Source organism: Monodelphis domestica, chromosome 1 (genome assembly GCF_027887165.1).
Source record: "Monodelphis domestica isolate mMonDom1 chromosome 1, mMonDom1.pri, whole genome shotgun sequence".
Taxonomy (NCBI): domain Eukaryota; kingdom Metazoa; phylum Chordata; class Mammalia; order Didelphimorphia; family Didelphidae; genus Monodelphis; species Monodelphis domestica.
In genome coordinates, this window is record NC_077227.1 from 233,724,030 (window position 1) to 233,740,350 (window position 16,321).

Here is a 16,321-nt window from a genome sequence, read left to right on the forward strand (position 1 = left end):
GCAGCCGCATCAATCCTTTAATTACCAGGGAAACTGACAAGCCCATGGGAACATATCAATTTATAATTTCTCAACCAAGGACACCAAGAATGGTCTTTTAAACACCAATCAGTATAGCAGCTTATTCTAGTTTAACATTCAAAACACTACAGTGGATTTGGATTTTATGCCTATATTTTCCCTTGTGATATTAGAAATTGCAAGCTTATCTATAAAAATTTTAAGTCAAAAAATTCCAAATCTAAACTTCCCTAAATAAACACTTCTGGCAAAGAACGAAAGGAAAGGATGCACTTTGTACATACAAAAGATCATTTAAAATCTCCAATCAAAAGATTTTCTTCACGTGGGAAATTTCCCTCTAAAAGGATGATCTGAATTCCAAACACACCATTTGAGAAACTACCATCTGGGTCATCAAGCTGCCTGCTCATCAACTGTGACTGCTGGGGACGGAGGCCTTTTAATCCTTTGATTGAGGATGCAGTTTGGTTTATTGGCTTCATTCCTTCAAAACATATGTCCTCCTCCTCTTGATCCGACATGTATCCTGGAGGGCTGGGGACACCATCCAGCGTCACTATAAACTTGGGACTTGCAGGTTTATCTGGTTGTACGAGATCTCTGCCAGACAAATAGAAATTACCATAAAAATACAGAACTGAATTAAAAAAAAAAAAGTAGCTGAGGATTTCTACTGTAAACCCTCTTCAGGACAATCTATCACTCTCACTTGCTAAGTCTTCTTTCTGTAAATCCCTATTTCCTAAAGTGATTAAAATAAAATTATCATGGTATTCTGTCCACTCTAAGTCAGTCAACAAACATCTATAAATTATCATACTTAAAATGTGCCACATACTTGGCTCTAAGTGCTAGGAATACAAGGAAATTCCCCAACCAAAAATAGTCCTCTCTGCCTTCAAGGATTATACATTCTAATGAGGGGAAACAAGATGTATAATATAAATTAAGTTACATAAATAAATACTATAAAGGAGATGAAGGAAATCTGAAAGGGGAAATCACTAAGCAACTGTGGGGACTTTACATTTTAACAGGGGAGATAGCACATACATATATGTATTTAAGCATATGTTCAAAGTGCAAGGTGGATTTGGGAGAAAATTTGGTGGATGCTAATTCTAATCAGGATTTCCTGATCAAGAAAGGCTTCACATAAGAGACTCTTTTGTAATAGTAAGAAAAATAAAATACACACCGTGTTTGTATGAGGCGTCCTGAAAGAACCCGAAGGGTATCTGCAGTCTTCATTCCAGATTCCTGGTTTGGTGTTGCTACCAATTCTTCTGACAGCTTTGGTTTCTTCAGGATAAATGATCTTGTGTCTGCGTGGACCATGGATTCCATATCATAATAATCTGACCCAAGAAAATTGGCCACAAATATATAATTATTCTTAAATATACCTGTCATTCCCAGCATCATATCTTTAAAAGAGTATTATCCATCTTTTATGTAAGACTATTCAGCATGTATAATCACCATTCAAATGATTTCAACAGCAGATGACAAATATTTATCTATAACTGTTTAGTACCTTTTATAACCTGAGGTGAAATAATTCCAATCATTCTTCCTGTGGATGCTGATCATCCACATATGGAGATAAAAATTAGTACGCCTTCCACAAAGCAATCACAATTTCTCTCAGAAGTCCTAATTCAATATCTCAAGTACTTTACTAGCAGTAATAGTTAAAAAATATAAAATCTCTTTGAAAACATGGGTGGGTTGGTTAGCAGTCCCATCATGGTCTAGAGTTGAGAACTATTACAAAACGTCTGGATATTGCCCTAAAAAACCAATCTCTCAGACAACACATATCTTTTTAATTTGTTTTGCAGAGTGCCACCTCCAACTTCGAACATAATTCTGAATGATGGGAATTACTTAAAACTATTTCATATGTCAAGCTATAAGGGATAAAAATATGCCCACAAAAGAAAAACAAGAGTAATGAAAGAAGAGAAACCTAGCAAAAAAAGGACATTAATCCTCAATACAATGAAACACATGTTGTCAACATAAACACACTGAATTTGCACTGTAAACAGATTTCATCCTTGGCAGGACATCAACTAGCTAAAGAATCTGCATTTATATGTACTTTTCTATTAATATAGCAACTTGTCAATGGAAGCAATAACAAAAAAATTATAAATACCCAATATGTCATAATATCCAAGACTTTAGAAAAAAGAAAACCAGACTCTAAGGCTCAACACATATATACACACACCATCTGAAAACTACAGTACCACAAAGAAAATTAAAGCCATTACCAACCTTGACTCATTTGTAAAGTTTCCTCCACTACTGGGTCAATTTGCAGTCGGGAAAACAACTGCCTTTGTTGAGCTCCTAAAGATAGCATAGATTAAAAGAAGATTTTCACTAAAGCTCAAAAACAATCAATATCTACACGTTTAACATAAAGAGAAAAATATTTCTATGTTTTGAATATACCAATTCTCCTAATCGAAAGCTTTAAAATATGACAGTCATACTCCAACACAACAGCACATCCATGCATCATCACCTGACAGAAAGCTATACTTGGGGCTAATAACAACAAAGCAATTTAGAATATTGTTTGATCTCTTGCTAAAGTCAATGTTTCCAAACTGGCAGTGATACCAAAGAAAGAAAAGAAGACCACAGAGCCAGTGCAAAGGGGTTTCAGAAAATGGAGCTGTTGGGACAACCAAAGAGCTAAATGATGGAAGAGAGAATCAAGTGCAACATATATATGAAAAGTATAAATCAATAATCTAACTCCTTGCCTTTTCCCCTCATCCCACCTTTAAAATATTTAGAGAACAACAAGGATAGGAAAATTGAAGCACTCCAAACTGCTACTGGGCTGTGTCAGGCTTCTGCTATAAATTTGAGGTGGGAAATGAAAGTTTAAGTATTAGTATTTCAAGTCTTCCATTTGCTAATGAAGTATAAAAATACTAACTAAACTCTTATTAAAAAGGATACATTTCAAGCTGAATTGCTTTGTTTTTTTTAAAAGGTTTATTACTTTCTAATATTCTGAAAATCTAACACTTACATATCTTTATCCTCTGTACGAGACTGAAAACTTTTGGAAGACAAAGACCACATCTTTTTTTTCATATACCTGACACTATTTTTAGTGCATTGCACACAATAGATATTCAGATACTAATGATGTAAAACAAAATCCTTTAATACTCCAAAGTGGGAGAAAAAGTCAGGATTAAGAGAAAAATGAAAAATATCAATAAGATAGCTGACAGATCATTTTTATTTATATTCTAGTGAACAGCACTTATCTGAACCATTTTCAGCACAACTAAGGATGTATTCTCTAGCTATGTCCCAAATTTCACTGAAATGTGTTACAAATTAAAACATCTGAAAATATTATCAGAAACTGCTTTGTTTCAACATTCAAGCAGCATGAAAATCTTTAGTAGAGTAGTAAAGCACAACAAAATTAGTTCAATAATTTCAAAAGTTACAATGGCTCAGACATACAAATATAAAACATCTAACAATGAGCTGAAACAAAGACCTCTCTCTCCATTCAATTAACATACTTGCCCTACTTCTAGAAAAACTGACAGAAGAACTAGGAGAGAATGGAAGCTTCCATTCCAAATATATTCAGACACTAACACTTGTGATAAAATAAAGTAATTGTCCAACAGTTGATAACTTCTAGGTATCAAGTACATTCATTATAAATATACAAGAGATGATGTATTTATAGTAAAATTGTTTCAAATGTCTAAGCAATATTTTCAATATCCCTTCTATATCTTAAAAATGCCCATTTTGAGAAAAGAACTCATAAGTTGGAATTATAAAGAATTCTAAGCTTCAATTTCATTTAATAGGATCATAAGATATAGAATTGACAAGGACCAATCTAGTCCAACTTCATTTTTCACAGGTAAGAAAATTAAGGCTTTGCCCAAGATCATCACAATACTAAACAATAAGCAAAAAGAGCTGAAATTAAAACCCACTTCCTTTTAAATCGTGAAGAATTCATATTTGTTCATTAGAAATGCACAAGAAAACATAAGGTCTGAATGAGTTGTTGCTATATCATCCAAGCTGAGTTGAGAAGATCTGTGTAAGAAGATGGATACCTGCACTCAAAAGAGTTTACCTTTTTCAATGTTTCTAAGGAAGCCAATTATTTTTATGTCAGTAGTCCTTGATTGTGTTTCAAAATCTTGTAGTTTCTCTTGAAGATCTTCAAATTGCCTGTTGCATTCAGTTGATGATGTTGAAAATTCATTCATTTTAACCTCCAAAGATGAAATTTTAGCTTCATTCTGTGATACTCTAACATTTAGGTCAAAAAGATTTGCTTCCACTGTTAAAACTGCTGCCTTCATTCCTTTAATTTCATTAATATCATTGGATATTTTCCTCAATAGGTGTAAAATACTATCTAGTTCGTCCAGTGAACAAGAGGAACCTGTTACAGTTCCCAACTCAATTGGCCCAGGTGAGAAGAAGATTGGTGAAGATGGTGACAAGTACCTTGATGACATTTTCATAGGTTTTTCTATCTCCTTTACTGTTAGGTGACTTTTCGTTCAACAGTCTATTATTTTAGACTGTTTCATCAAAAGGTAAAAGCAGAGATGAAGGCTTTTACCTCAAGAGGCACTAAATTAAGTCTGTACTACATTTTAGAACCTATAATTAAGACAGTGTTACACATTTCCAGAGTCCTAAGTTAAAGTAGTTTTGAAAAATGCTGTATAACAACCCACGCTAATTTTCCCTATACCTCAACAAAAAAGCCCTGAAACTTAGTCCCCCTGTTTCTCATCAGTGCTACTTTATAGCTCATCTTTAAACAATAAACCCCATTATTACATGCAAAAATACATCCTGGCTTGTGATTGGCTGAAAACAAACAATGTGACACATCAGGAATTTTCTATTATTTACCTCATGTGTCAAAAGTACTGAGGACCTAAATAAAAAATTTACTATCTAAAAACATTCAATATTTTATTCACTACTAGATAAAAAATAATTTAATTATGCAAGACAAATCTTTGATTCTGGATTAGTTGTAAAGATTGCCTTTTTTTGTTTTCCAAACAGATTTTGAGACATCATTCCTTCTTCAAGATTCATAAAACTGGAGATGAACAATATAACCTCATGTTATAGCCAAAGCAATATAGTACTGATAATCATAATGGGGTTCTATTTAAAAGAAAAAAAAAAGTTAAATGTGAAGATCATCCAGTTTACACATGTAAAAAAAACATGCAGGCATTCCAATAGCATAGTTATTTTTTTAAAAAAGAATTTTCAAAATGTATGAGCAATGTGTCATGATAAAATAGCAGATAACAAAACATTTATCAGTTAAAATGGTGGCCATCTGTTAGGTATTTTTGTTTTAACAACTTCTGACTACTACTTTATCTTACAGAGAAGAAATAATTACTATTATGCCCAGAATGAAGAACACCTATGTTTCGAAGGTGTCTTCTAGTTCTATAATCTAGGAAATATGAATAAGCATGCTATATTAGACATTCACTAGAATAATTATTAAATTTACACATCAGTGTATTTAGACCTGGAGAAGACCTTAAAGAGATACCTAGTCTACTCATTAAGATATACAAATGGCATCCCATTCAAGGTAGTCACTTCAGAAAGCTACATCTTATATACACTGCTCAGTGGCAGCCTACAAAGCCAGTTTGAGTCACACAAGAAAAGAGATGTCGTTACTCTACAGTGACACTGTAGGCATTATTACTTCAATTTTGGAGAAGTTTCATCTATGGACTACCCAACTTTTACAATAAATTATAAAGCAACTGGACTATATTTGGACTTAACTGTTTTTGGTGAAGTTGATCTGTTTACTACAATTCTTATAAGAACCATGGAATAATAATCAGAGCTCTGTCACTACCTAGTTATGTAACCTTGAAGAAGGCATGTATCTGGATACCTCAGTTTACCCTATCTGTAAAATGAGGAATTCGATAAAGGATTAAAAACATGAAGACAAAAGACTTTTATGACCCTCTGTGAGTCATTGTTACATAATCACCTAAGTGTAAGCTAGAATATTACTTTGATAAAATTTATTCTATAAACTCATATATAATATTATTTGTTTAGAACAACAGCAGGATCAACTTCTGGCTTTCTAATAATGAAAAGCTCTCCATTTCAGGATCAGATGACCTTGAAGGTTCTTTTTTTTTCTAAAATTTTATTATTTTTTAAGAGAAAAGAACAGAAAGGGACAAAGGCACTAACTAGCCTTATTTTATATGTATATGAGCATATATATGTAAATGTTTATATCTTAAATTCCTTATGTTCTAAGCTCCAGCCCAATTGAATTTCTCTTTCCCTAACACGTTTTATGTTTCTCTGTCTTTACTGTTTTTGTTCACACTGATCCCTAATGTCTGAGATGCCCCTTTTACCTAGCCTTAAAAGTCCAAAACAAAGACCACTTCCTTCTTGAAGCTTTCCCTGATACCCATAAAGACCTTCTCTCTCACTTCAGACTTCAATAAAAGAATGTTTTATATCTAATACATTATAGCATCATAACCTACTAGAATGCAATTTCCACAAGGTCAACAAAGCTAACTTTATCTAGATTTTGTAGAATCCTCAGCATCTAGGCACAATAAATTTTTGTTGAATTAACCTAAATATGGGGGGAAATAGTTAAATGTCCTGAAAAGCTGAGTTGAAATTTTCATAAAGGAACAAAGGGAATGATGAAAGAAGTGAAGACAAAAATAAAAAGGCTCAAAATGTAATTAGAAACAAATATTACACACATCTGGCAGTTTGGAAAAGCAAAAATAAAAGAGGTATCATGGAAAACTACTTACTCTGCTAACCTTTGAAAATGATGCAGTTTCTCTTAACCAATGGTCCTAGATGCTGAGAAACTATCCTATGCCTTCTGAGTCTAATGTTCTCAGAGAACAGAAATCATAAAATACAGATGAATTGCTGGCAGTAACATTAAGCATCCCCAGAGCCCTAACATTTAAAAAGTATAATTATCTCAGAATCCTAAAGCATGACTAGAGATCTAACCTTACTTAAGCAGCTAGGTATGTTCCCATTTCTTACTCCCTTTGGATCCAAGCACTCTTAACCAAATGTATTTTACCACTTGTAAATTGAAAACCATCATTTTTGTTGGAAATACCTAAAGAAAAGAGGAAGAGCTGTCTTCTCCACCTACCAAGCACAAGTCCAACCTTTATTTTTCATCCAAACATAACTTTAGAAAACAGTACATTTTGGTGTCATTAGCATTTTTAGAAATCTTACTTCCTACCTTTCTTGCCAGCATTACAACAAAGCTATGCTATTCCGTATACTTACCTGGTTACATACTTCTAGCCTGCCATCTTTTGTTCCAGCCCTTCTAAAAATGTGAGTAAACTTTTATACAATTACATTGATGTATTTTATGTACCTATTCCTTTCCCATCTTGTTATATCTTTTCATAATTAAATGGAGAAAATTGCCATTTGCCTCACTTAAAGTACTTTTTTCTACTAAAGTATCTGATTCAAAACTTAACTACTAAAAACTTAAATAATGAAAAAACAGGTTGTACATAAGCCATAAATTAAATGTTTTTAAATGTATAGGTTAGCTTTAACAAATATATCATTAAAATGTCTTATTTGCTTTTAACATCTCCTGATCTTCAATTTTAATTCTGTTGTTGTTATAATTAATTAATGTATATATCACTGCTGATTCTTTATTTTATCTCATTTCGTATGTATGTTACCATTATTTCTTTGTATTATCTTATATTTGTAATTTCATATAGTTTGAAACTATTTCATTTACAGAAACAAATTTTTCAGCCCATTACAAATCACTGGACAAATGAGTTGTTTCCAGTTTTTTCCATTATAAATAAAACTGCTAGAAGTATTTTCATGAAAGTGGATAACTGTTTCCCTTCAATAGTATCCTTAGGGCACAGTCCTTTGACTGTCCCCTACCCAAACATTCTCATGATGATAAATCATGAGCAATGCTGGCCATGAAACCTTCCATTTGGCTTCCTTGAAATCAGCTTCTTACAAGTTGAATTTACATAACCTCCTAAATTCAAAGTTCTTTCCTTGCTCTTAGTTAACACCAAAAACAACATGGTTACTTTTTCTCACTAGCCATCCCTAGCCAGCTCTTATTTATTAAGTCAGAATTTGGTGCATAATGGTACTTCACATCAATATTTCCCTCAACCTCCACATATGTGAAAAAGTTAAGCTTGTCCAAAATTCGTAAGACATTCTTAATAGGGTGAGATTCCATGCAATGTCAAAAGAGTTCCTCTTCATCACTATTGTTTACAAGTTTGTAAGATAGCACTATGGTCTGATATCCAGATATATGGGAAACTGATACAAATATATAAAAATAAAAGCTATTCCCTCATAATCAGCCAAAGGATATATGAAGAAGAGGCAATTCTCAAACCATATCAACTTGTTAACTCAAAACTTATTAACAACCATAGGAAAAAATAGTGCAAATGACTGATAGAAAAATGAAAATAAAAATTCTGAGATTCTACTTCATACCATTAGATTGGCAAAGATGACAAAAAGGGAAAACTAATTGTTGGAGTAAAAGTACACTGATGCCATGAAGCTGCCTACCATTCTGAAAAATAATTTGGAATTCTAACCCCGAAAGTCATTAGACTATCTGTACATATGACTTAACAACACCACTACTAGGCTTGTACTATAAAGATCAAAGATAGGTGGAAATAACCCATATGGACAAAAATATTTATAGCAGCATTTTTTGTTGTAGCAAAGAAATGGAAGCAAAGTGGGTGCCCATCAACTGGAAAATGGCTAAACAAATTATGGTTTATGAATGTAATGGAATAGCACTGCACCACAAGAAATAATTAAAGAGATGGATTGAGAGAAACCTGTATGATTTAATGTGAAATGAACTGAACAGAACAAGGAAAATAATTTGTGCAATGATTACAACACTGTAAAGGAAAAAAACTCTTAAAAGACTTGATCTGATAAATGCATTGACCAATTATGACTCCAGAAGATAGATGAAGCATGTTTCCCAAATCCTAGCATAGAGGTGCCAGATTCTGCTGCAGAATGAGATGTAAATATTCAGACATGACAAACGTGTATATGTTTTGCTTGACTATTTTTTACAACAGAAGGCTTTTCTTTTTAGGGGGAAGAACTGCAGAAAGGAGTGAGGTAGTAATACAGAAAAAAAGAAAAGAAAAGAAAGAAGTGATGAAATCTTTAAAATTCACAGAAGAGAAGAGATGTTCAGAAGAAGAAACAGACAAGCAGCACAGTATTCATACTACTGGGTTAAATTTAACATAACATTTTTGAAGAGCTTCATGTTATAAATATTCTGTTTCACATATAATTCTTTTTTTCTGCTCCTTGTTTGTGGAAACACTCATGTTTATTGATGTTTGATAAAAATTTTTTTAAAGAAAACTGAAGAGAGGATGGAAGAATAGAGGGGAAAGAGTGAAGGAAAGGAGTGAGTCATGGCACAGCTGATAAGACACTGATCTTAGAATAATAAAAAAACCTAATTAAAATATTTTCATTTAATTTTGTACCTCAGTTTCACAAGAGGTTGGATTCTGGTCTCTAATTTCTCTTCCAGCTCTAATATATGATCTTATAATCCGATATTTAAGAAAACAGTACCATACATATTGTCTACTGTATACTCCCAAAAATAATAGTACTTCTGTTTTCCTCTCTCAAACACTTGCTATCATGTTTCTACTTTGAGTTCCAGGAAAAGAACTCCAAGTCTTTTATTTTCTTTACAAACAATGCTGCCACTCTTCACATTCACTTTTCTAGTAAATGCCAATTTTTAATAAAGCATATTTTAAATTGCCATATTCCAGTTATTAGTCCAGTTCCACTACATCTGAATAGCTGCAATATATGTATCTTATGTTAAAATTTCAAGTTTAATGCATCACTCATCTCCTATAAGCTAGTTTGTTACTGGTTATCAACCAACTTGCTTTGCAGCTGAGAACTACTGGGTATATATAGCACCTTCCTTATGCTACTTCTTTGTCACACCCTCCATACTATTTGGTTTGGGAATAATCCTCAACTTTCTTCTCCTTCCTCCTAAATAAAAATTAAATGTGATCTTGATCAGGAGAGCAAAGTGTCTTGAAAAATACATTTCCCTGATCATTCTTGTTTGTTCCCTGTCCAGAGTCTTTCCTAGTACCCAAATCACAGACCAAGAAATCAAATTCCCTTGTCAGTGGCATTTTGTCAAGCTGTTCCCCTTCTCTTCCAAAATTATAACCATCAAAATGGAAGAGATGAAATCACTACCTGTGCTGAAAATTTTTAGAGGTGCAATATATTTATTTTTTGGCTATCATTCTTTTCCCAAGTTAAATCCCAAGTAGGCAGAAGAGCAGGTTTTGGTAGGAACTAAAGGAGCACTAAATCTCTCAAGGGTCTCCAAAACACCTCATAGGAACTTCTATGCACTAAGGCAACTCTGAATTATCTAGAAATTAATTTAGTAGACCTTTTGACTTAAAGGAACTGACAGACCTTTTAGAACACAGAAAAATAGGTTATGAGCAAAACCTATCTCAATGGTAGAAACAAAGGCTTCAGTTTGCTAAAAGATTAGCAAGTGATGTGGAACTAATGCTGCTAACAGCTTATGCTGCTTCTATTAAAAGGCCAGAAAAAAACTGGTCTCTATCCAGTTTTAATTATATAGTGTTTTATTTTTAAATTTGCAATAAAATATCACTAAAATGTTCTACTTTAGTTTTGTTGCCTCCTGATCTTCTGCATTCTGAATTTCACTTTATTGTTTTAAGAATACTAAACACATTTTAGCATAGGAGAATTGAGTAAATATATAGTATTGGGGTAGAGGAGGAAGTAACAAGAAAATAGCCAAAAATAAGGTTGTGAAATTTTACAGCATCTTCAGAGACAAATTAAACTGCAATGTATCAGCATTTTTGAATCTACAACTGCCTGATGCTGGTCATTTTATCTAGGAGACAAATTAGCAATAAAAGTCATGATTAGGAGGATAGCTATGATAATATGTGACATTAATACATGCAACTGGATATTTAAATACCTGCCAAATAATGGGCTAAAAAAGAACTAAAAGTACAAATCTATATGATTTAGCCCCAATGTATTTGTAAATAAGTGTACAACTCTTAAAAAACCTCCAAAGAACAAGAGAAATTAGTCAGAATTAGAAATACTGTAGTTCCTAAATGCATAAGGAATCAAAGAGAAGCTGAAGCCACTAGAGGGCACTCAAAAAACTGCCTACTCAAGGTTGGAAGAGCAGTAACATCTTCCTTTGCCATTTGTTTTTGTTTTTTATTGCCTTCCTGTCCTGGTTCATGACACCAGGGTTACAGGCTAACCAAGTTATGTAAAAGCTTTCCCTATACAGTAAGGATTTTAATGAGTGATTTCCTTATTATTTAAGTTTATTTAAAAGAGCTACAATTTCATTAGGGTAGGTACCTTCCACACACACAGATTGAAACCCTTAACTTACTACATTAGCATACAGCCTCCTCCATGAGAAGTTTCCTCCCTTCTCCCACCAAAAAAAAAAAAGTCATCTAGTGGACAATCATCTAATGATAGCACTGAAAAAAAGAATTAGAATCCTTGAATAAATGTAGCCACATTATATTAGAAGCCTGTCCAGCTCAATAGGGTCTGCTCAGAACTTGTGTTCCATTGGCAAAGACTTCAAGAGCCCAGAATCTTTTAACTTTAGAAAGAAAAAAAAAAGACCTTAATTGAAAACTTTTAGGGATACAAATCACATTTCAAAAGCAAAAGCAGATTTCCTTCTAACCTGAAAGGCAGATAAAAAAAAAACAATTTACAGGTTTAGTGGTAGCTGGGAATTGGACAGGCCATTGCTTTTAAATGACTGAAAACATTAAGTGAGTTAAAAAAAAAAAAGGATCTGGGAATGGAGCCAAGATGTCTGAGTAATCCTCAACAACTCTGTGCCACCATCACAATCCTCTCCAACCAAGATTAAAATATTGCCACAAAATGAATAGAGGAGTGAAAGAACCACAAGGAGACAGAGTAAAACAACTTGCAAGAAAAGAAAAACCAAAAAAAAGTAAGCAAAAAACAACTGGGGCACTGGGATGAGAGGAGAGACAGCCAGCAAGAAGCTATAGCAAGGAGGGAAGAGAAAGCTCTATGACTCCCCCTCCCGATACCCCCTTTTTCCCAATCTGCTGTCCCAGACTCAGAACCTAAGCCCAAGCCAAATATCCAAATCCTGAGATTCTGCCTAGGCAAACAACCCATACCCCTTGAAATTTCAATCCTATGGAGAAGTCCAGAGCCCTAGCCCAGGGAATTCTAGTCTGGGCTAGGGGATAAGGACATATAGTTCACACACTTTGGAATGGTTGATAGTACTAAATATTGATCTTTTTGCCTAAATCTCAGGGCAGAGCTCCAAGACAGGGCAATCATGGGTGTGCCTGAATAGATCTCTTGAAGAACCCAGTGACACCAAAAACTTGAGCCTAAGCCTGGGGCTAGAATTTGATCAGTACTTGACCTGATCAAGATCAGAGTGAAATCAAAAGTTTATACCTAAACCTGAAGCAAGTCTTTAAGCTATCAGCATCTCAAAGGTCAAATGAATCAGCAAGAGGAGGGGACTCTGAGAGCTCTCAGCCCTCAGGCCATCACATCATCCCCCCAAGCCTACCTATAATTAGAGAGGGGAAAATGAGGAAACAAAAAAAAGCACCTAACTCTGAAAAATTTTTATAGAGACAAAAAGCAAGGTACATACACAGAAGGGGACAGTGAAAGCAAAGGAAACACATGCAAAGTCCAAAAGAAAATATGGATTGGACACAGATTCTGGAAGAACTCAAAAATGACTTAAAAAAATAAAACAAGAGAGGCAGAGGAAAAGTGGGAAAGAGAAAGTGATGTGAGGAGAAATGGGTCAACTGAAAAAGGAGAACCAAAAACTGACAGAGAAAAATCAGGCCTTAAAAAGAAGAACTGACCATCTAGAAACTAAATGATTTCATGTGAAATCAAGAAACAATAAAGCAGAGTCAAAGGAATGAAAAAAAGAGAGGAAAACATGAAATATCTTACTGAAAAAACAACTGACTTAGAAAATAGATCTAGGAAAGACAATTTGAGAATTATTGGACTAACCAAAAGCCATGATCAAGAAAAAATCTTGGATATCATATTACAAGAAATTATCAAAGATAACTGCCCAGAGATCCTCGAATAAGAAAATAAAATTGAAATTGAAAGAATTCATAGATCACCTCCAGAAAGAAATTCTCAAATGAAAACTTCCAGGAGTATAATAGCTAAATTCAAGAGCCACCAAGCCAAGGGAAAAAAGTCTTTCTGACTTCAAGCAGTCAGAAAGAAACCATTCAACTACCATGTAGCTACTATCAGGATCACACAGGACTTGGCAGCTTCTACATTAAAGGATCAAAAGGTATGCAATATGATATTCAGGAAAGCAAAAAAACTTGAGTTTACAACCCAGTCACCTATTCAGCAAAACTGAGTACATTCTTTCAAGGAGAAAAATGGACATTCAATAAGAGAGATTTCCAAGCATCCCTGAGGAATAAGCCAGACCTACACAAAAAATATGACGTCCAAATACAAGATACCAGAGAAGTCCAAAAAGGGTCTCTTCTATGGGCATCAAATGTCCTATCAACTCATTCTCTTCCAACAAGAAAGAAGAGAGAAGAAATGGGAACAAACATTAATTAGACACCTACTATGTGCCAGGCACTTCCAAATATCTCATTTGATGAGTCATGAAACCACGTGTGAAGATTTGGATCTAATATGGTCTCTCATATTTATTCTGCCTGGAATCCTTGACTCTCATCACAGGCTCCAGAATGGGAAATGGCCACATAAAATCAGAATCTCAAGAGTTAGAAGGGACCTCAGAAACATCAACTCCAAGTCATGCCTGAGCAATGAGGATCCTGGAAGAGTACACATCCAGCCTCTGTTTGAAGACTTCCAGCAAGAGGAAATCCACAACTGTCCAGTGGACAAGGTAATTCATTCAATTTCTGGATACTTGTAACTCATGGGAAGTTTCACCTTGCATCAAACCCAATTGTATCTCTGTCACGCCACTCATTGCTCCCAATTCTGTCTTCCAGGGCCAAATAGACCAAGTAGAACCCTCTTCCAGGTGACAGCTCTTCAAATTCTTGAAGATAATTATCTCACTGTAAACTGAAAGTGAGTGTGTGTCACTGAAAAGGCCTGATGGATCTTTATTGAGATGACCTGCCATCAAGCTACACCTCATCCAACTTGTTATGTCTTGGAGCAAGGAATGACTTGAAGTGGTACTTAGACTTCTAGGGCATCAATGTACTTTAATTCAGGTTAAATTATTAGAGTACCTAAAAATTAGGTATTCTAGTTTCTCTAACCTCCCATCCTTCTGTATTCACTGGTTTCTAAAACCCTTCCCCTACTGCTTTCTTTCTTATGCTCCCCTTCCTTTTGCTCAAAGACAGAAGTACTTAAATTCTTTTCTAAGAATAACTACTTTCATCTATATCACCCAGACCTACCTCTTCTCTTCTGGGCTATGGTTCCAGCAATCATATATTCAACCTTACATCTTCAGTCTTTTGTTTCTTTCTGTTCTCCCTACAAATGAGTTCAGGTCTTTCCTCTCCTAAAATACCTTTCCCAACACCCTAGTATCTCTTAGAGTAGTGGTGTTAAACTCAAATAGAAATGGGGGACATTAAACTGTACATAAGTATTCATACAGACTGCATTTTGACTTTGAAATACACATTTATGTTATTCTACCACATTTTTATTTATTCTGTTAAATATTTTCCAAGGGCAAGTAGGTGGCTCAGTGGATAGAGAGGTAGGCTTGGAGATGGGAGGTCTTGGGTTCAAATATGAATTCAGACTCTTCCTAGTCTTGTGACCCTGGGTAAGTCACTTAACCTCGAATGCCTAGTCCTTATCACTCTTTTGCCTTGGAACCAAAACACAATATTGACTCCAAGACAGAAGGTCAGGGTTAATTTTTTTTTTGAAATATGTATTTTCCAATTACATCTAAGGTAGGATTGCTTGTTTGACACCTGTGTCCTGATATTACCATCTTATCTCTCTCCTTCCTTTCACTGATAAATATTTCAAAAAATTATGCTAAGTTCACTGATTTTACTTTCTCACCACCCCTTATCTCCACGACCCTCTGCAATCTGATTCCTATCCCCACTCCCAACTGAAATTACGCACTTATTAAAATTCTGAGATAGACAAACAATAGCATTCTCCTATACATGTTAGAAAAGAGAAAGAAGATTGCACATGAAACTCAAGCTCTCTGTTATATGTAGCTGGGTTCCCTTTGAAAGTATATATAATAAGGTCAGCCTATAGCTTTCAAAGCTGTACTTGTTTGTGCTTCTTTCTGAATTTCCTTCTCTTTTCTGTATTTTTAAAAATATGCCTCAGCAACATTCTTTTCTTTTCTTTTTTAATTCTATCCTTATCTCTATCCACCTCCCCCTACTTTGTCTTTCCATAAGTACTTCTATCATAAAAAGAGTAAGAAAGCCCCTCCTTGTAAGAAGTCAAGCAAAACAAAGGTCCACTTTGGCTATGCCTGACAATGGATGTCCTATTCTGCATCATGAGGCTATTACCTCTTTGTTAAGCAATGGGCCTTTTTCTCCTATTCCTCCAATATACCAATATCAGATTAATTTTCCTAAAGCCTCATTTTGGTTGTTTCATTTCCTTACTAGACACTGATGAACCCTCATTGTCTACCAAATAAAAATCCACATCCTTAGTTTGACATTCAAGGCCATTCTTGGTTTGGCTCTCATCTACCTTTATAAACATCTTTTTATTACCTCTTTATATAAAACCCACATTACAGGCAATTTGGACTGCTCATTCTCTTCAACATGGATGTGCTTTCCTACCTCCATGCCTTTGCTCATGCTGTCAACTCTACCTGGAACGCCCATCTATGGTTCTACCAATCTTCTAGGTCCAGGTCAAATGTTTACCTCCTCTGTACTATTCTTCCTGATTTGCCCTAGTCAGAATTGATCCCTCTCTTCTATAATACTTAATTTATTCCACTCTTACTACCTTTTGTTTATATTGTCATTATTTGCATATATATTTA

The 16,321-nt window shown here is 34.5% G+C and overlaps 1 protein-coding gene across 12 annotated transcripts in view; it reads right to left on the reverse strand.

The window, feature by feature from the left end:
* Positions 1-16,321, reverse strand: part of ZC3H14 (zinc finger CCCH-type containing 14) — a 60,977-nt gene that overhangs the window by 18,552 nt on the left and 26,104 nt on the right. For 4 of the 12 annotated variants that reach the window (XM_016422975.2, XM_016422978.2, XM_016422987.2 and 1 more), the window contains 4 exons: positions 14,239-14,376; positions 2,311-2,385; positions 1,223-1,382; positions 392-624 (listed from right to left, as the gene is read on the reverse strand). In XM_016422975.2, coding sequence (XP_016278461.2) covers positions 392-624; positions 1,223-1,382; positions 2,311-2,385; positions 14,239-14,376 — 606 coding nt within the window. Of the gene's footprint in view, positions 1-391; positions 625-1,222; positions 1,383-2,310; positions 2,386-4,171; positions 5,058-14,238; positions 14,377-16,321 lie in introns of those variants that run through there. The other 8 variants (XM_016422997.2, XM_007472652.3, XM_056810571.1 and 5 more) reach the window with 3 other exon arrangements.